Source organism: Gymnoscopelus braueri (assembly GCF_963280865.1).
Source record: "Gymnoscopelus braueri genome assembly, chromosome: 20".
Taxonomy (NCBI): domain Eukaryota; kingdom Metazoa; phylum Chordata; class Actinopteri; order Myctophiformes; family Myctophidae; genus Gymnoscopelus; species Gymnoscopelus braueri.
Window position 1 is genome coordinate 1,663,473 of NC_137622.1, and position 22,226 is coordinate 1,685,698.

Here is a 22,226-nt window from a genome sequence, read left to right on the forward strand (position 1 = left end):
ACATTTGCAAAAGCAAAACAAAATATATATTTTTAAAAACTTTGCCCAAACTAGGGATGGCAGATTGAAAGTTGGTAAACAAAAGTTTAGTATCCACTTTAAAATGTTTGGAAAAAAATTCAACCCATATAATTTATAGTCATGCACTATTGCACAACCTTGACGATAGCTATAGCATTGAGAAAGCAATAGCATTGACCATGGCCTTTCATGTCCATTGACACACTCAGGAGTGAATTCACAGGAGGAATGCGCGGCTTTTGCAGCTGCCGAACATAGGGGTGTGCCGATATATCGTCCCGCGATATATCGCGATACGTTTTCGTGACGATATGTATCGTTTTGAGGAAAAAATATATCGTTTTAAAAAAAAGAAAACATTTTTTTTTTTTTTTTTTTACAATAGGCCTAATAATAATCGAGGTGAAAAGGGTGACAACATGTTGTTGTTTTTTCGGGTCAGGTGTCACACTATTGCCCTATTTGGATTCAAAACGGCTATTGTAGCTGAAAAGCTACAAGTTTGCATATCTGAATAATGCAAAAACAGAATTATTTGTTTGCATTTGCTTTTTTATATATATTATTTGCTTTATATATATTTTAATAATAAAAAAGTGCGTATCGTATCGAAATCGTATAGAAGTTGTGAGCCCAATATTGTATCGTATCGTTTCGTGAAATTAGTGTATCGGCACACCCCTAATGTACAAGAATAAAATAAACTCCAAAAACAGCCAGTGTGAAATGCATTCCTAACTATGCATTCCTAGCGTTACCTATTTAAATTAGGTAATGCATACATTTAGTGCTAAATTGGCCCGTGTATAATATGGAAATGAGCCTCATTGCAAAAAGTTCCAATTCACAAACACAGTGCTAATAGCCACATGCAATTAGAGGACTGGTTTTCATTGTCAGGTTGTCCAAATACTTCTGTATTATGTATTATTATTTGTATGTATTATTATTATATTTGGGTCTGTAACTTTTTAATTTTTATAGTGTAGGGTCCAATAGATTTTTTTTTAAAGTATCAGGGGGGTCCCTGGTCTAATGTTTGGTCCTTGGGTTCTAATGGGGTTCTAAAACTAAAACGGTTTAGAATCACAGAGTTACATTGACAGTCGGTGGTAAATGAAGCTCATTATAATGGTACTGTATGAGTCACAGCCAGACTTTGAAGTGAGTGAGTGGGAATCTCGAACCTCTGACTCGGGGGTTTCAAACTAATGTTAGGTCATGAGTCGGTGCGTGTGTGCGTGGGTGGGTGGGAGCGTGTGTGTGCGCAGGTGGGTGTATGGGTGCGTGCATGACGTGCATGCGTGTGTGTGTCATAGTTTAGCAACTGTAGCCATAATATAGGGTCACAGCAGGTCGTGTGACAGGAGTTTTCAGCCTGCATTGCCCAAGCACAGGGGTGTCATTTGGGGTTACAGGGTATGGTCGCTTTCGCATTTAACCTCAAAATTCAGGTCTTTTATTCATATTTCCTCCACCTCTGAAAGCTTTTTGCAAATTAATGTGAACACTTATAGACACTTCTTTCTGCAACCATACATTCATTCATGACTTTAAAACTGGCCTCCCTATTTTGGGCATGCCATTACATGTGATTATTATTATTTATTTTTATGTTTGTTGATCTACAATCTCATAGTGCATCGCGTTGTGATACACTGTGAGCTTGTAGATCTTCTTTTTTTGTGCTATTTTTGCAATCAGGCTTCAAGGTCACTTTTTGCCACCCTGTTAATATGGTTCTAATCAGAAGCCATAATCAACATAATGAAACTTTGTTGTTGTTCATTTGAGGTTTGGCACCCGGTAAGTAACACTATTGATTTTGCACTTTTTTTTGTGTCTGTTAATGTTAATGTTTTCAAACACATGGACATTTAATTGTAACAAAGAACTAATTCTGATGATAAAATAAACTATGAATGCCACAATGTTTGTGGAAACATGCTTAAGTAGCCTGTTTTGTGAAGGAGGTTGAATGTGTGGACATTGCTGCATCGTTCATTAAAACTACTGTATATTCAGCTTTTTCAACCAGCAGACTTCAGTGTAGCGGGGTAGGCCGTGTAAAATGATACTTTCGGACAAAAGCATCAAATTGCCGATTGGTTGAGACCATTGCCTCTATGATTACTACACAGTTCATTTTGAAGCTTTTGCTAGGCCTGGTCGATTTTCCCTTTTAATTTTAGTTCGAGACATAAACAACAATCCATGTTCCTTAATGAGCCTGAAACTTTAAAACGTGAACAGCTGCTCTCCCTGTTGTTGTAGAACGAAAATAGTCATCAAATGTAACAAAAGAAGTTGGGTTTCTGGCCAGACGTCTGTACCAGAACTCATTGCATGTGAACAAGGTCTGGAGTCAAACTGTGTTTCCTGTTTTTTCGTAAATGAACACCCTACTTGATCATTCTACAGCATCACACAAAAGTATTAAAAGTAGCAGATCTGCAAGCTTGTTCGTTACATTATGTATTCTTTCTAGATAAATAAAATATGTTTGGGAACTTTTTTCCCCTCCAGTATAACATAACACACGTTTGACACGTTTCTGAAGAGGACACGTATCATGGACGGTGACAACTTGAATGATCGTACCAATGGACTGTACTGAAGCCTGATATTGAGATATACAGAACAGCACTGTTAAGTTTCTGATACTTATAAAATTAGGCTCTGCAATTTTCACAGATTATACCAAACAGTTGATAACTAAGGCTTAACTTGAAAAAGAAAGCCAAAGAAAAGCTAAACTATTCTCATCTAATCTGAAAATAAAAATGAATAAAGGATCAGCTTCCAGTGTTGCTGCAGCCGTTGTAAATGATTAGCTTGTGTTTGATAATCTGCATGTCTGATGCTCGCAGTGAGTCAGGGTCTTAATACTGAAGAGAACTGATCTATGAAATTAGGCTCTACATTTGTCACAAATGATACCAAACAGTTGATAAATAAAGCTAAACTGTAAATAATAATAATAATAATAATAAGTGTAATAATAATAATAATAATAATAATAATAATAATAACAGTAATAATAATAATAACAATGATAAAAGAACATTCTTTAAACTGAAAACTAAATGAGTCTTTGAAATATTTTTTTCTTCACCTGTGGTGTGGATCAGGTAGTTGGTGGATTGGAACACTTTGTCTCCCAGGGAGGCCTGGCAAACGAAGCCGATGAACAAGGTGCTCTCTAGGACCTGACGGGGGATGGACCAGCCTCGCTTGTTGTCCCACGTCAACCCATCTGCTTCCAGGGGACTGGGATACTGATGGCACACACGCGCACACACACACGCACACCACACACGCGCGCGCGCGCGCGCGCACACACACAAACACACACACACACACACACACACACACACACACACACACACACACACACACACACACACACACACACACACAGTACATCAGCAGAATTTTAGGAGCAGGACTACAACTTAATCAAGTCACTTCCGTTTTCCTATAAATGTTTGCATAAGCCCTCTTCTCTCCCTTTTGTTCTCGCATTCTGTCATCCATCATCAAATTATTGGCTTAGGAATGCGACAAAACCAAAAAATAAATCCATGAATTCAATGCTTCATGGGGTGTGTAATCGATAGAAAATAAGTAATTTTTTTGGTGAACTACTCCTTTAAGCTGTGTGTGGTACAAACCCCAACCGCATGCAGAGTGACGTTGAGGTCAGGGACGGTGACCAGGCAGGGCACCACTACTCGAGGCAAGAAGCGGGTGTCAAAGATGGTCTCCAAACTGCTCTGGCTGAGGAACGGCTGATCAGGGTCTGTAAAGACAAGAGAGAGAGGGGAGAGAAGATCAGTGGTGTGATACTTTAAACTTCTACTCCATGACATCTCAGAGGCCAATATTGTACTTTTTTTTACTTAACTACAATTATTTGAAAACATTAGTTAATTTACTTTGCAGATTTTGTATACAAAACATACAGTACATTAACCATTTAAGCCCTATAGCCTATTTCAGATATTCAAAAATAGCAAATCTACAAGCTCGCACAATGCGTTGCTATTAGAAAGTGTCGATCAGCTATTTTCAAAAGAGATTTTAAAAGATTTGTGAAAAGGATACAAAATCCTTTTGTATCCTTTTGTTTTAATACAGGCCTTTTACTTGCAATAGATCATTTCTATATTGTGGTACTGATACTTTTACTAAAGTAAAAACTCTGAGTACTTCTTCCACCACCGTAGAAGATGGCGCGTTTGACAGGTGAAAAGAACAGTGAGAATCTACAGTACAGGCCTGGCTCCAAAACTTCATAAAGAACAACAGATAGCCTCGTAAACCTGCATATCACCCGCAAGGATATGATATGTCGAGTTATTTATCAAGATTACAATGTACTCTAGCGCTTCTCCCAGTATTACTGTACCCTAACATGGCCGTAGGAAGGTATATTTATAACCCCTGCCACACACCAACGGACTGTGGGTGTAAATCAATTCCAAATTGTGTTAGGATTCCACCTCGGGGTGCCAGTTGATGGGGTATTTTCTCACCTGCGCTCTTTACCGTAACACCTTGTAATTTTTCTCCTTTATTTTCTAGCCTTTTATTGTGGCATGGAGGCTTGGCAGGCATCGGAGTCATTTAAACAGCTTACATCCTTGCCACTTGTACCAGGGCAGTCATCACTAACAAAAGACATGCTGTTCCCACTGTGAAAGAACAGCTTAAATTACAAGCTTTTCTGCAGTGGTAGAACAAGTACTCTGTTTTTTTTTGTTTTGTTTTGTTTATCTTAAGTAAAAGCAGCAATAGAAAGCATGCTAGAAATACTCTATTACTATTAAGTAAAAGACCTGCATTCAAGATTTTGCATAAACAACATATTGGTATCAAAATGTGTACATACAGTACCAAAGTAAAAGTAGGTTACTTGTTATGAATGGCCTATTGAAAGTAGCCAAAGTACAAAATATGGTTTATAGAGTGGTTATTGTATGTTTTGTAATAATAATATAAATCTGCAAAGTAACTAGTAGCTAAAGCTGTCAAATAGAGAACTGTAATGGGAGTCAAAAGTACAGTATTTCCCTCTGAGATGTAGTGGAGTAGAAGTACAGTATGAAGTATTGAAAAAATACGGCTATTTTAACCCCTTAAAACCGGGAAAGCATTTGTGTAATTTTAGATTTTAGAGTTGGCTATTCAAAAATAGCAAATATACAAGCTCACAGCGGTGAGCTTGTACATCTGCTATTTTTGAACAGTTTTAAAAAATCTTGAAAGAACAACTGGTTTAGAAGGCATTTGTAGAATCGGCCTCAGGTCTTAATGGGTAACTATTTTAATAATAATAATAATCCTATCCTACTATATAATAAGGAAACCTCTGTCATCAAAACCTGTCTGTTTTGCACGGTTCTCCTCAGTGGCTTGCGCAATTGATGTAAACTTGCGCACGGGCATTGACCATTAGCATATGCACACAACCATGACGCCTGTTTTTCACTTTCCAAAAATGTAAGCTGGTTATTAGCGTTTTGTGTAAACACTGGAGATTCGGGGTTCAGGCTATGGGATCTGTCGTCGCCATGTTTACAGCCCTGCAAGCTATGGGATCATATAGCTACTGGCTACAAACGGCCATAAAGACAGAACGGTTGAACACACACACGCTGCAAACTTATAAAGGACTTTCATTTACGGCCTGTGTCCACACACACTGCGTTTTATGAGCGGGAGGGCGCTTTGGATATCATCTTCATACAGTAGCACTAGCACGCAGATTAATACGTGCAATGTTCGAATCCAGGTTGTGTTATATGGTCCACATAGCTTAGCTCAAAAAGCTTAAACATCAACTTCTCATGGTTGTGGGTGGCAACGATTTTACGGTTGTAAATGACCGGGTTGTCACACACACCGGTCACACCTGAGGTCCGCGACGACCTGCATCACAAAAACGATATGGTTGAATGACAGCGGGATTTGGCAGAGGGACATTGAAGTTAAGAGTTACAGGCCATATCCATGTCGCTCAACATGATCCTGAAGCTCAACAGCACCTGGCCTACGATCGTCACTCTTAACAACTCTCTCCCCCACACTGTCTCAATCAATCAATGCCATTAACACGCAACACTGCAACAAACTTTGTATGGAATTTTGCCTTTCAATAGGCTGCCTTTCGGAGATAAAGGAAACCGTGGAGCAGTCCCAAAAATGTACCAGTTTTTGTCCCACATGAAGTGAACAGAACACAATACTTTGAGCGCGCACAACCCCGGGGATGGATATGCAAGGTTTCCAGCCGACAGTGACGTCTGTCAGCATGGAAACTTCTGTCAAACTGCCAAAGATGTATGAGGGTTTTTTGGGGGCTTTTCACACTAAAGCTGTGTATTATTCTCATAGTTTCTTTTCCCCCACGGGACCCAAAGCATTCACTTCAAGCTTTCTGGAAACTCAAACGATGGCAGAGACTTACGTTTCTGCCCCGCGGTGAACAAAATACAACACGTGGAACTGAACAAACACACAAGTCCTCACAGTGAAAGTGCTTGAGAATACAGTACATAATATATACTGTGTGCTGTATACAGCCTGAAAACTGCTCAACACAAGCACAGCGTGGGAGGAGAGGGGGGGGGGGTAGTTCTTGGTTAACCTGGAATACAAGTTTCTTGAGGTGCTACACTGTCTCTATGCATTCTATCATGTACTGTAGGTCTCAACCTATTCAGGCCGTGACCCCGCAAAATAATCATATTTGAACTGGGGACCCCCCACACTGACAAGCACTTGGAATAGGAGTTGAGGCATTCAAGTTTGTTTGACTCGGTTCCACAGATAAATATTGTGAAAATAGCAGATCTTCAAGCTCACAACGTGAGGCTTTGTGAGCCTTGTGTGAGTCCGAGTGCCTGCATCCGTGTGTGTGTGTGTGTGTGTGTGTGTGTGTGTGTGTGTGTGTGTGTGTGTGTGTGTGTGTGTGTGTGTGTGTGTGTGTGTGTGTGTGTGTGTGTGTGTGTGTGTGTGTATGTGTGTGTGCGCAAATGTGCATATCTGCATGCAATCATGCTTTCATGTGCAAGTGTGCACATGCGCACGCACACATGCTTTCATGTGTGTGTGCGTGCGTGCGCGTTTGCATATCGTTGCTGTTACTTTTCAGGATAATAATTCAAAAGTGGCAAAAGTAGCAGATCTACAAGCTTGTAAATCTGCTACTTTTGATGCTTTTGAGTGCCGCTGTATTATGATGAAGTAGGGCGTTAAAGGTAGGGTAAGTGATTTTCTTTGGTTAAAATAAGTGTTTAAATAGCTCTATATTCTGATAGTACTCATTGCTATAGAGTTTTTGTTCAGTAAAAGGAGTCTCCTTGTCTCTTTAGCTCTTTATAAAAGAGAAAATGCATTTTCGTTTCAGTTTCAGTTTCATTTCCAATTTTATCCAATCAGGATAGAGAACTCAATCAGGATATAGAAAAAAGAACAAGTGAAATTGGAAGTGATGACACTAAGAAATAAGCTGGAACTGGAACACTATAAAAATGAAGCTTAAAAATTGGTACTTTCTCCAGGTATGGGAGCGCCATGGAGTACGGCTGCTTTCGTCATCGCTCCGCAGCGTCGCAACGCTTTTCCATCTTTTTAGTATTTTTTAGCCTTCTCTTTTTTTCCTACACCGTCGGGTGTCTGAGGAGTTATGACAGACAAGCACTTATGGACATCAGCACAGCGATTACACACAGATTTCCGGACTTTTTTGCGGAAAACCCTCCACTCGGCTGGGTGGGGGGAGGGCTCCCCTTTGTCCCGGCCGGGACAATGGCACGGAAACGGCGAAGAAGGCGCCCAGGTCGACGAGGGAAAAGAGCGGGTCTCCTCGTAAGAACAACAAAACGTGGATATAAACCTGCACTGCCTTCAATCCTGCTAGCGAACGTTAGATCTCTGTGTGAATCAAGAACAGTGACCACTATGGACGACTTACTGGCGCGCGTTAAATACAACGCAGAGACGAGGAGCACTTGTATTGTTGTGCTAACAGAGACGTGGCTAACGGAGTTAGCATCTGATTCTTCCATCACTCCCCCTGGTTTCACCGTGTATAGAAAAGACAGAGACACTGTACTAAGCGGTAAGCAACGTGGGGGGGGAGTTTGTGCCTTGATCAACAACAACTGGTGCAAAGATGTTAAAATCCTAGATAGTCACTGCTCACCAGACCTTGAACTTTTAATCATAGCCTGCCGTCCTTTCTACCTACCACGCGACTTCAGCATTGTGATTGTAGCCGTTGTTTACATTCATCCTGGAGCTAATAAGGACACAGCTATGAGGGAATTACACCAGGCGATCAGTGCACAAGAAAATCGCCACCCGGACTGCGCAGTCATCTGCCTAGGCGACTTCAACCGGACAGACTTAAAAAAGGTCTTTCCCAAATTCCACCAGCATGTCGCCTGCAGCACCCGTGGTGACAATATTCTTGACCACTGCTACACGCCCTTCAAGGATGGATACAAAGCTCTCCGCCGCCCACCGCTAGGAAGCTCTGACCACTACGCCATCCAGCTGCTACCTGCCTACAAACAGAGGCTAAAAAGGGAGCCGGTCATTGAGAAGGAAATCCGAATCTGGTCTGAGGACACAGACGCTATGCTACAATCCTGCTTCTACCAGACTGACTGGGGGATGTTTAAGAACGCCGCTGGGAATAACATCAACGAACTCTCAGACTCAGTCACTGGCTTTATCAGTAAGTGCATAGATGACATAGTCCCAAAAAAGACAGTTCGGATCTATCCCAATCAGAAACCATGGATGGACAGCGGAGTACGTGCACATCTGCATGAACGGGATGCTGGTTTCAAATCTGGCGACGTGGAAACGCGCAACACGACGCGCGCGGCCCTAAACAGCGCCATCAGGAAGGCGAAAAAGGCCTACACAAAAAAGATGCAAGACAAACTCAGCAATGGCGACATCAGGAGCACATGGCAGGCGGTACACACCTTGACAGACTGCAAAACAAGAACCAGAAGCGAGGTGAACCCGCCTGCCTCCCTCCCCAACGAACTGAACACTTTCTACGGCCGGTTTGAGATCAGCCCCAACCGCGGCAGCCAAGCGGGGCCATCAGCAGCACCAGCAGAGGAGAACCCTCTAACCATCTCGGAGAGAGAAGTGCGTACAGCCTTCGCACGGGTCAACATCCACAAGGCAGCCGGACCTGATGGGATTCCAGGCCGGGTCCTTAAGGCATGTGCAGACCAGCTGGCGGGTGTCTTCGCTGACATCTTTAACCTCTCCCTCTCCCAGGCTGTGGTCCCTGCAGGGTTCAAAATGTCAACCATTGTGCCCATTCCCAAAAAGGCCAAAGTGACATGCCTGAACGACTGGAGACCTGTCACTCTCACCCCGATCGTCAGCAAGTGCTTCGAGAAACTGGTGAGGGAATACATCAGCTCCACGCTACCTGCCTCGCTGGATCCGTGGCAGTATGCATACCGCAAAAACAGATCCACCGACGACGCTATTGCCATGGCTCTCCACACCGTCCTCTCGCACATGGACAACAAGCTGCTGAAGGACAAATATGTACGTATGCTGTTCGTGGACTACAGCTCAGCATTCAACACCATTGTCCCAGCAATACTTGACAAAAAGCTCAGAGACCTAGGGCTACACCCAAGCATGTGCGACTGGATACAGGACTTCTTGTCCAACCGACATCAGGTGGTGAGAATGGGCAGCATCACATCCGACCCCCTGACCCTCAACACCGGAGCACCCCAGGGATGCGTGCTGAGCCCTCTCCTCTACTCCCTGTACACGTATGACTGCACAGCCACACATGTCTCCAACACCATCATAAAGTACGCGGACGACACGACAGTGATAGGCCGAATCGTCAACAACGACGAGTCTGACTATAGAGAGGAGATCAACTCACTGGCACGCTGGTGCAGGGAGAACAACCTCTCTCTTAACGTCGACAAGACCAAAGAACTGATCGTGGACTTCAGGAGGCCGCGGAGAGACCATGCGCCCATCCTCATCGACGGTGCTGCAGTGGAAAGGGTCAGCGAGTTCAAGTTCCTCGGAGTACACATCGAGGAGGACCTCAAATGGGAGACGCACACCACACACGTGAGGAAAAAGGCTCAGCAGCGACTGTACTGGCTCCGCCGCCTGAAGAAGCTCGGAGTAGGACGTCGCATCCTCAGGCTGTATTACAACAGTTCGGTTGAAGGCATCCTAACAGGCTGTGTCACGGCCTGGTACGGGAACTGCACTGCCCGAGAAAAGACCAGCCTACAGCGAGTAGTGCGATCGGCAGAGCGGATAATGGGAATCGAGCTCCCAGCGCTCCAGGAACTGTACAAAAAGCGGTGCGTGGTCAAAGCCAAGCGCATCATCAAGGACAAGCACCACCCAAGTCACAGACTGTTCAAACCCCTACAACGACCGCGACCGGGCAAGGGGCTCTACCGCAGTATCAAGAGTTCCACCACCAGGTACTGGTGTAGTTTTAATCCAGCTGCTGTCAGGATGCTGAATGAGGCATAAGCCTTGCTCGGCAGCCTGACAGCAGGCGGTGCAAAACCTTTCTGGCTCTTCCTGAACACACCTGTGGATTATACCAGGGACAATGACTTGGACTTAGCTCCCCCTCGGACACACCTGTGGACTACACCAGGTACAAATGACTTTTTTTGCTGCACTCCCTCATGGAGCTACTTGCGGATTATACTAGGGTCAGTCCACCCTAGGTGGACACGCACTGACCTTTTGCACCTTAATCCCATGTATAACGCACTGACTTTTTTGTCTTTTTTATTGTGCTTTTTTTTTCTCTAAGCACCTTAACGTCCATATGTATATCATGCACAGTATAAGTATAACATGCACAGTATACATACATTGCTGCTATGCTCAGGCACCTTAGTTTTTTATTATCTCAGGTACTTTGTAAATATGTAGATAACTTGTCTGGCCTTCTGTTGCTCTCTTGTTTTGATCTCCTTCCCACTTGCCCCCCACCCCTCTTCTTCTCCCCCCCCCCCCTCTTCTTTCTATGGAAATTAACGTTGCGATGGGAACGATGTACAAAAACGAATTTCACCCACTTCTTTACCTTGTAAACCTGTGATGTGACAATAAAACTGATTCTGATTCTGATTCTGATTGGCTGAGATTTTGACACCTACCGGAAAACGTATTTTCTGCTTATTAAAGAGCTGGAGAGACGGGGAGACTCCTGTTACTGAACAAACACTGTATAGCAATGATTACTATCAGAATATAGTGCTTTAACCTTTTAACAAAATACTTTTTGTTTTAACCAAAAAATATCACTTACCCTACCTTTAATTTACAAAAAACAAAAAAACACACAAAAAGTTAGAATGATGGAGATGGTTAGGGAGAGGTTTCTGCCCGACAGCAAAGAGATGTGTTTAGGGGCTGGCGTGCAGCGCAGTGGGGCACAGGGGGCTGTGTGTGCGTGTGTCAGTGTGTCTAACTGAAGCCACATGTGTCCCCTCTCATCCTTGAACACTTTGAGGCCTAATTTATGGCTGTGATTTCAGCTGCTGTTAATCAGCCTCCTGGTTAGATCAGTGGAAACTGTTTTGGCACCTTGTCAGGGGGCATAAACGGGAGCTTATACCATGAGAGGACCAATAAGCCCCATGCAGGGCCGAGTGCTGGACACCGTACTCAATACTCAGTACTGGAGTCAAAGTATAGATACTCGTGGTCAAATATTACTCCACTACAAGTGACAGTTGCTCTGTCAAATTTGCACTTGAGTTAAAAGTACCAGAATACTTAAATATCGTTGCAGAAACATCTTATGTACATGTTTAACTTTTTAAAACTTAAAGGTTTCATGACAAGCAGTTTTACAACACATTAAAAGTCTTTGTCATGGTCCTTCAAACGTGTATAAAAAGTTTTAACTGAAAATTCCACTCCAGTGATCCATTGCAGGTGTTTTTCTCTCACATTTCTAAAGCCTTTTCAACTGCAATGTCAAATCTCAAATCAGCAATCTTTGCCTGCGGGTGTCGCTGTTGAGGGATTTTGCCTGTCAATCATCGCCTCTGTTCCGCCCCCCCAAAGGAAAGGATAGGGGAGGGGAGGGGAGGGGCGGGGAGGAGAGGGGGCGGGATTAAGTGACTATGACATCAAAGTCAAGGGGCCTATCCCAGATGACTTTTCAGCCTAATTATTAAAAAAAAAACGACCATAGAAAATCCGCTGAATCAATACTGCAATGTAGAAATACTCTGTTACAAGTAGGAAAAGTCCGTAATTAAAAATGTACTTGAATAAAAGTACAAAAGTATTGGCATCAAAATGTACTTAAAGTACCAAAAGTAAAAGTGCTCATTATGCAGAATGTCCCATTTCAATCTACAATCTCACAATGCGTCGCATCGCGACGCATTGTGAGCTTGTAGATCGGCTATTTTCAAATGGCCGAAATGTATATAGGGCTAAAGTGGTTAATGTATGTTTTGTAATAATAATTAAAATCTAATTAAAGTAACTGCTAACTAATGTTTCCAAATAAATGTAGTGGATTAAAAGTACAATATTCGGATCCGAGATGTAGTGGAGTAGAAGTAAAAGTATTGGAAAATGGAAATACTCAAGTAAAGTACAAATACCTCAAAAGTGTACTTAAGTACAGTACTTAAGTAAATGTAGCAGATGTAGCAGTTTCAGGACAGTGGAATAAAGGTAAGCAGCTCTTTTTTGGAAAGGTACACTGACCCAGAATGAGTACACAACACTCCCACACAGCTGTGTACTCACTCCTGGCAAATTATGGATTTTGTTTTACAAAATAAAAAAAAACGTTTAAAAACAACACCGGTGGTGAACGGAGAGACAAGCAGTAAAAAGTATCAGAGCTACTCCTGGGTCAAACGGGACAAAACATGACAAAAAAAACAGAGGCACTCGATAACAGGATGAAAAAGCCTTGATTAATGAAAAAGCCTTGATTAAAACAACATTACACCTACAACGCCAACATGTTTGGACCACGACAGATGAAAAATGACAAACAAACACCCTCATTTCAATTGCGCCAGCTCACATGAGAGCAGCTGAGCAATTAAACAATTAACACATCACCAAATGCAAGTGGGTAAACCTAACCCACGGCAAAGAACAAACAAGGTAGACGCACGTGAGTACATGACAACCAGGGAAAAAAGAGAATGATTAGGACAAGTCCGCATATTAAAGCTGCACTATGTAACCTTCCTCTTCTACCCCAGATTTGAACCCGGTTTCCTGCGCAAGTGCTGACATTTTTACCATTGAGCTAATGGAGCCTGGCTGCTTGCTCAGGGGATAGATTTGATCTTGACCTTCAGGTCAAAATTCGTGTCAGATCCTGTGTCTAGGAGAGACATGACCTTTGACACGATCTAAATGTCTCAATAGAAGAGCCGGGAGACAAAATACAACCACCCCGATTGTATACCTTATATAAGGGGTCTGCAACCTTTTTGACATGAAGTTTTTATTTTCTTGATAGTCAGTATGCCACACCAACATTACATTTATTGATGTCACCGCATGTCATAAAAAAAAGTATTTAGATTTCCCATATACAGGTTACCCCTGCGTGGTGGTAACAGGATAGGTGGGCACTAGGGACATCTGGGCACCTCGATATGAACCATTTTAAGACCATTTTTTAAATATTTTATATTTTAACATTTTGGACAAAATAGCCAATCTTACATTGAGGTGCCCAGATGTCCCTAGTGCCCACCTACAGTATCTCGTTTCCCCCCTGTGTTATATTGTATTAACATACTCTACCATACAGATTGGACACAATTACATTTTATTCATAAAGGAAAGTCACTAACTAAATACAGTAAACAGATACCTTAAAGAAAGCACATAAAATGATGTGTCAAATGTCTAATTGCTTAGCTGTTAAGTGTGTGTTTGTCAGTTTACATTTTTGCTCTGATCCTCTGTTTTTGTACAGTATCTCACAAAGATGAGAACTGATGTAACCGATGTAGATGTGCTGGTGGTCACCATGGAACAAGAAAGATAATTAGTTTTTCGTTGTTTATCTTGATGTCACCGAGGCAGAAAGATAACAGTGTTTATCATGTATCTGTTTTGATCACTGTTTCTGTGCTGCTGCAATTTCAGCCCGACAAAGGTAGATTTTACTCTTGTGGACCTCTATACAAAACATAACAATCATGAACCTGTGTGTGTGTGTGTGTGTGTGTGTGTGTGTGTGTGTGTGTGTGTGTGTGTGTGTGTGTGTGTGTGTGTGTGTGTGTGTGTGTGTGTGTGTGTGTGTGTGTGTGTGTGTGTGTGTGTGTGTGTGCATACACTACATCACGGGTACAAACAGAGTGTGCCTGTGATTGCACACACGTGATTCTCTGCCGTGGTGTAAAGTAATTAAGTACATTTACTCAAGTACAGTACTCCACTACATCTACCCACTTCAGCCCTATATACATTTCGGCCATTTGAAAATAGCCGATCTACAAGCTCACAATGTGTCGCGGTGGGACGCATTGTGAGCTTGTAGATCTGCTAATTTCAAAATATTTTTAAACATTTCATCCATTTGAAAACGTGTGAAATGGGACATTCTGCACGTGCGTGCGTGCGTGCGTGCGTGTGTGCATGTGTGTGTGTGCGCGTGACTATGCACAGAAGCACAGGTACTGTGTGAATATGAGCATGTTTACATGTGTGCGTGCATGTCTAAGTGCATGTGTGTACTGTATCTGTGTGTGCATTTTGAGCATGTAGTGTACATGTGACTTGCATGCCTGTCTGTCTGTATGCATAAGGGCATGTGTGTGTATTCGTGCCTGCTTCCGTGTGTATCTCTGTGTGTGTGCGTACTTGCATCACTACTTGTGAGGGCCAAATGTCCCAACAAGTATAGTAGAATTTGAGAAATAGAAAATAGACAAGAGAAATGGTTGTTTTATGGTTAAACCAGATTTTTTTGCTATAGACTTACAATCAGGAAAAGATTCAGGTTGGGTTAGAGTTTGAATTATGCCTGCTTTATAGTAAGTTGTGTGCCAGTGGCACCGATAAATAGCTGATCTACAAGCTCACAATGAGATCAGCTATTTTCGGCTCCAGGGTTGGGGTTAAAATGGCAACAAAAAAAAAGTCATGACGCAATCATAAAACCGGCTTCACACGTGTCTGTGTGTGTGTGTGTGTGTGTGTGTGTGTGTGTGTGTGTGTGTGTGTGTGTGTGTGTGTGTGTGTGTGTGTGTGTGTGTGTGTGTGTGTGTGTGTGTGTGTGTGCAGTGGCGGAGCGTCCGGGGAGGCCAGGGAGGCGGCCGCCTCCGGGCCCGCGACCCGCGAGGGCCCGGGCCGTCAGATAATAAATCGGTAAAATCAGGCAAAAATAAGAATTAAACAACATAACCCTAACCTAACCCTACCCTAACCCTAAAACCGAAATAAAGTGACAAAAAGCCCCCCAAAAATTGACCGAATCCGCCGAAAACCCGCAAAATTGTGCACCTGTGCACCCACGCACGTGCGCAGGGGGGACCTGATCACTGTGCTGTGCCTCCCGGCCCGGCTTTCATTTGTTCCGCCACTGTGTGTGTGTGTGTGTGTGTGTGTGTGTGTGTGTCTCTGTCTGTTTGTCTGATCTACAAGCTCGCAATGCGTCGTGAGCTTGTAGATCTGCTATTTTCAAAAGATTTCTAGACATTTGAAAACTTGTGAAATGGGACATTCTGCATAAAGAGTACTTTCTACTTTTGGTACTTTACGTACATTTTGATACCGATACTTTTGCACTTTTGAATTCCGGACTTTTACTTCTAACAGAGTACTTATCCATCGCAGTGCTGATACTTTTACTCAAGTAAAAAAGTGAGAGTACTTTTTCCACCCCCGCTCCTCCCTCGGCCACTCACCCCTGATGAAGACGTAGAGGCTGACGGCGGTGGTGCCGTCGATGATGGCCTTCACGTCGCGGTAGTAGCAGCGGTAGTAGCCGGTGTCGTTGGCCCGCGCCCGGCTCAGCACCAGGCTCTTACAGTACGGCCTGCCGGGGATCCCCTGGCACTCCCTCACCAGGGCCACCCTCTGTGTTGGGGTGGGCGGGGCCGGGGACCCCCCCCTCTGCGTGGTGGGGGTCCCCGTGGGCCACAGCTGCTGCTGGGCCTGCCGGTCCGTCAGGTCCTGGCCCGCCAGAGCCGGGTCAGGCCAGGCCCACGCCAGCGTGCGCTGTCCCCTGCATGAGATAGATAGGTCAAAAGGTCACAAGGTCTCGTTTTGATTTACTCTGCAGCAGCTGTGTGGAATGGGTTCCCTGCCAAGTCTTAAGTCATTCGGCCCGGGAAAGCATCTGTCATTTCAGATTTTAACCACTTTAACCATTATCTTATACTTTGGCGATTAAAAGGATAGATATTCAAGCTCATAGCGCGGCACTCGGTGCCACGCTATGAGCTTGTAGATCTGCTATTTTTTTTTAAATCATGAAAATGTGTGCAAATATTTGAATATAAAATGATATGTTCATATGCCGCGGACCCCCATCTCAAAATATGTTGTTCCAGGGACCCCAGAAGCAAAGATTTGAATTAAAAATGTTCGCTTTAAATATTCAAAGATATATTTTTTTTAATCACGATTTTTTGAAAATAGCAGATTTAGCTATTTTTGAATAGCCAAAGTATGAAATAATGGTTAAAGTGGTTACACAGATGCCGTCACGGTTTGAATGGGTTAAAGTATCACATCACCCATTTTTATAATAATGATCCCTGGAATTTATACAGCACTTTCCTATGAAACCAAAGTCGCTTGACTGGTCATAATGTGTTGGTCCTCACTAATGTTCATTATAAAGACGATGGAGATGGATCAGGCACACACTGGTCATACTACGCAAACCAGTGTCAAACACCATGCAGACAAGCTCTGACTTATAGAACCCTCAAGGGAAGAGAAACAGAGGCTGGACCAGAAACACCATGGGGCGGTGGGATCTCCAGGCAGACACCAAGAGACTGGGATACACCCGGTCACAGATAGAAAAGAACGCCAGTGACCGAGAACTCTGGAGGTCCCTTGTCCACGGCCTATACCATAGTTAGGGTGTCAGGCGTAAGTAAAGTAAGTAAATGTTCATTATAAGATGGCATCATTTTCATCCCGTCCACTACGGTTGTTATCAGATTTATAAAAATACATTTATCTCTGATTTCTTTTCCCAGATTGCGTTTTTAGTGAAAACAAGCTATATTCAACTGCCGATAACTACAGAACGGACGATCACAGTTACAATGTTTTTTTCCCGGTGGAAAGAAGAGAGACTTGTCTTTCCACAGAATTGTTTGTTTACTTCCGGGGTTGATTCTTTTTTCTGTGGATCGTCAAAAAGACTCAAATTAAGGTAAATCCGCTGGCAGTGGCGAATGAATGAATACACTGGCAATGAATGTGTTAACAACAAAAACATGTCAGCATGCTAACTTTCCAGGAAGAGAAAGTCTGTAGTTTCTGTTAGTTTAGAATCCCTATCGATGATGTCACTGGTAGGCAGGTTTCTGAACCATCCTCTGAGACACAGTGTGAGTCATCTAATAATGGGCATGAATGAGGACCAATTATATGAAGATATGGTTGAAAAAGGTGTGAAGTGGTCCTTTAGATTTTGTGCCAGGGACCCTCAGAAGAGAAGATTTGCCAACATTTTGTCAAGATCTTTCGAAAATAGCAGCTCTACGAGCTCACAATGTGTGACGATGCGACACGTTGTGAGCTTATAGATCAGCTATTTCCAAATAGACAAAAATTGAACAGTAGGCTTAAATGTTTATAAACTGTTCCTCATTTTGCTGTCGGGACCCCTGGAACCCCCTCAAGGACCCCACTTTGAGAACCGGTGGTGAGCTACTGCGGGGACATTTTGGGGAGGGAGAAAAAGCACTTGATACGTATTTATTGAACAGAGATGAATGTTTAGGGGGACATGGGGGAGGGGACTCATAATGCGTGTGTGTGTGTTAGAAAGGGTCCATTTCAGTGTAAACTAATGGTCATGTCAGGACTATATACATATATGTACAATAACACACTGGAAATGGGTGGGTGTGCACGACTGCATGTGTGTAGTGCAGGTGTGCGTGCACGCTCGCGTGTGTATGTGTAGTTTTACTTTATTACTATTCTTGTGAGGGCCAAATGTCCAAACATGTATGGTACGATTTGAAAAGTAGAGGGCAATTTCCCTGGTCCTCACAAGAGAAATGTTTGTTTTTATGGTTTAAAGATTGGTATGAGATTTTTAGGTTTACAGAGTTTACATTTTACAGAAAAGCTTCACGTTGGGGTTAGGATTAGGCATTTAGAGTTATGCCTGATTTATATTTAGTTTCGCGCCGGTGTCGCACACTGAAAACAGCAGATCTACAAGCTCACAACACGTCGCGTTGCAGCGCGTTGTGAGCTTGTACATCTGCTATTTTTGGCTTTAGGGTTTGGGTTAAAAATGGCAAACAAAAAAAATGGCATTGATAAAATCTGTGTTCTGACATGTTGATGTCTTTACAAGTATAGTAGTACAAACACATACTGTAGTAGTGTGTGTGTGTGTGTGTGTGTGTGTGTGTGTGTGTGTGTGTGTGTGTGTGTGTGTGTGTGTGTGTGTGTGTGTGTGTGTGTGTGTGTGTGTGTGTGTGTGTGTGTGTGTGTGTGTGTGTGTGTGTGTGTGTGTGTGTGTGTGCGCGCGTGCGTGTGTGTGTCTTTGTACTTTGTAATCGTATCGGCACGCCACTGCTTTGCCACATAAACTCTATACAGTATGTTATGTTATGTATGTATTATGTGTGAATGCATTATAAGGGGTCATTATGAATGAGATGGAGCACTATCATTATGGCTGTGCTGTGAGAAAATGATAGCCGTGCTTTCACCACATGCCTTCGCCGACTGGAAGTGCTCATAATGCAGAGGGGGGCTAAAAATGCTAGGACAAAATGCTCCTCATCCCAAAACATCACGCAGCCAGGGGCGGTGGTGGAAAAAGTACTCACGTTTTTTACTTCAGTACTGTAAAAGTATCAATACTGCAATGTAGAAGTACTCTGTTAAGTAAAAGTCCAGAATATTAAAAAAATCATGAGTGAAAGTACAAAAGTGTTGGTATCAAAATGTACTTAAAGCACCAAAAGTAAAAGTACTTATTATGCAGAATGTATACAAATCTTTTGAAAATAGCAGATCTACAAGCTCACAATGCGTCGCATTGTGAGCTTGTAGATCGGCTATTTTCAAATGACCGAAATGTATATGGGGCTGAAGTGGTTAATGTAAGTTTTGTATTAACACATTGGGTGCATTGGCCATACTAACGTTGAGTGCCAAAACCGTATATATACGGTTTTTGAAAAAAATAATAATAATAATAATTTTTTTTTTTTTTTTTTTTTTCCTTCACAGCAACAGGAGATATCACTCCTACAAGATTTAGACTCCAATCCACCTCCTGGTTAACTTATGACTTCAAAAACCTGTATCTCGGCTCCTGTGTACTTTTTTTTTTTACCATGTTAATTTAACTATTTTCAACTGGCTGCAACTATGGAACAGATTACCGAATGTTTTTAATTTTTTCCCCCCGATTGTACGAGACCTGTATGTGTGTAATGAGGGGATCACCGTGAGGACGGTGATCACTGAAAATATTTTGTGACTACTTGAAAAAGGTTCAAAAATTGTTAAAAATCCTGGCACTCAAAGTATAACATTTTAATAAACCTCTGGCACCCAATGTGTTAATAATCAAAATCTACAAAGTACTGTAACTAGTAACTAAAGTTTTCAAATAATTGCAGTGGAGTAAAAATACAATATTTGCCACTGAGATGTAGTGGAGTATAAGTAAAAGTACTGAAAATAGGTAATACTCCAGTTAAACAAAAGTACCTCAAAATTGTACTTAAAGTTGTACAATGCAGAATCACAAATAACGATTTTTAGCAACCTCTGCTGGTCACTACCGTCACTGCATACAATTTCCGTTGTCCTCGATTACCCAGAATTCCATTCGTTTTCACCGGAAGCCGGAAGCGTTTCAAAAAGCGATCTTTTAATTGTTTTATACTATCTACGGATCGTTTCTCTTAGCCAGTGGAGCATTAGTTACCATGAGCTGTGCTTTCTTTTTCTGTTCTTTTTCGATCTTCTAATCCTACATTCTCTTAAAATCAGCGTGAGGTTCCTTTTTGATATTAGCGCGATAGTTCCTGGCCAAACAGGAAACCGTTGCGGTAGTTCCTGGGGACGTCGGCCACGACGTCATGACGTTGGCCAGGAACGTCATTTTCCCGGGAAAGTCCCCCCAGTCCACGTTCAATAGAAAATATATAAATAAAAGGGTTAATGTTTTAATTTTTTACTACATCACCGCAGAGGCACCAATGTGAACAAGTATGCTGCCAGGTTAAGGGCCATCTAGAAGTAAATAAGTCATTGAGATGTACTGTATGTGCCCCAATATTTATGTGCATAGATCCATCCATGTCCCTCCACAGCTAATCTCACAAACCACCACACAGATCAGATATATTGTTCATGCTGCCAGTAGGCCAAGTCACTGGATACATTTTTTGTGTCAATAGTTTATCACGTGATTTTTTCATGAATTTATGAATTCGTAATCTCAGATCCACTATCCGATTCCCACCTAACTCCATATTTTTGGCATGACTGAGATCATTAATATGGCATCATGAATTGTTTTCTCCTGAATTGATAAACTGTCAAATTCGCACATTGATGCATTGTATAGTAGGCCTAGTACACACAATTTCAATTCAATTCAATGGGCTTTATTGGCATGAGAAAACATACGTTTACATTGCCAAAGCAGAAAGCACAATACAACAATACAGAAATACAATCAAAACAACACACGCACGCACGCACGCACGCACGCACGCACGCACGCACACACACACACACACACACACACACACACACACACACACACACACACACACACACACACACACACACACACACACACACACACACACACACACACACACACACACACACACACCTGTATTACTTACTTATGAGGACATACACATTTAGGACGCAGAGTTTCTATGACATTTTTACATTTTTACTTCTTTCCATCTACAAGCTCAAAACTCATCACGCTATGATTCATTGTAAGCTTGTACATCTGCTGTTTTTGGAGTGTCTTTTACTAATTGTAAGCATAACTCTCTCTTTTTTTTACCATAAAACAACCCTTTGTGAGAACCAGGAAACTTGTCTGTCTTTCAAATACTTCTGTACTTGTTGGGATGTTTGGCACGCGCGCACACACGCACATGCAGACACACACGCACACACACACACACACACATACTATGGGGCTCCATTAGTGCCACGTAAGCACACCCCCTGTCCTGTAATCGTGTACTTTTTTTTTTGTGTTGCACAGAACCGCATAGACGTGTAGTGTACTTTCCCATTGACTCACAATGGGAACACGTGCACGCGCGCGTTCACGCGTAACAGTGCAACCACTGCATCTTGACCTACAGGGTAACACGTCTACGTGTAGATTCATGCGTCTGTAGCAAAGGCACGCGTCAACGCACGCATGATTTATTTGGTCACGCGACTAGGCGAGGCGCGGAGAGATGAGTGGGTGCTGTGCCACCTTGGTGCGCGCTGCGTGGAACGCCTCACCTACCCGTGTGACATAACTGAGCTCTGTACATAACGCATCGTGTGCCCTTGTGACATAACTCTGCCCTGCACAGAACGCCTCATATGCACGTGTAAGTCTTAAAATAAAAAAAATAAAATATTTGTATTAATTAATTCAGTTACCTCTCCTGATATGTGATTCAATTTATGAAGTGGCTTTCTGCAATTACGCACAGAAGGTGCGCTGTCCCTCTCCAAGTCTCCATTCTTGAATCCTGTCCTTTGCAATCAATATTGCATTGATTGCAATAAAATTTAATTCCAAGTCATCAGTAACATATAGGCTGTATTAATTTCTGTCAAATAATCTTTTATTTCAAGGCAATTATAAACTGTACAGTATGATTCCAACATCGGGTTTGGTTGATCACCGCGCCATGCACTCTTCTCGTCTTTTTCCGGAGGTTCGAGGCGATTTTTATATTAGC

General features: G+C 42.6%; 1 protein-coding gene across 2 annotated transcripts in view; it reads right to left on the minus strand.

Moving 5' to 3' along the window:
* Positions 1 to 22,226, minus strand: part of flt4 (fms related receptor tyrosine kinase 4) — a 281,476-nt gene that overhangs the window by 201,425 nt on the left and 57,825 nt on the right. For both annotated transcript variants that reach the window (XM_080416376.1, XM_080416375.1), the window contains exons 3-5: positions 15,975 to 16,294; positions 3,696 to 3,823; positions 3,137 to 3,299 (exon numbers count right to left, since the gene is read on the minus strand). In XM_080416376.1, coding sequence (XP_080272502.1) covers positions 3,137 to 3,299; positions 3,696 to 3,823; positions 15,975 to 16,294 — 611 coding nt within the window. The remainder of the gene's footprint in view (positions 1 to 3,136; positions 3,300 to 3,695; positions 3,824 to 15,974; positions 16,295 to 22,226) is intronic.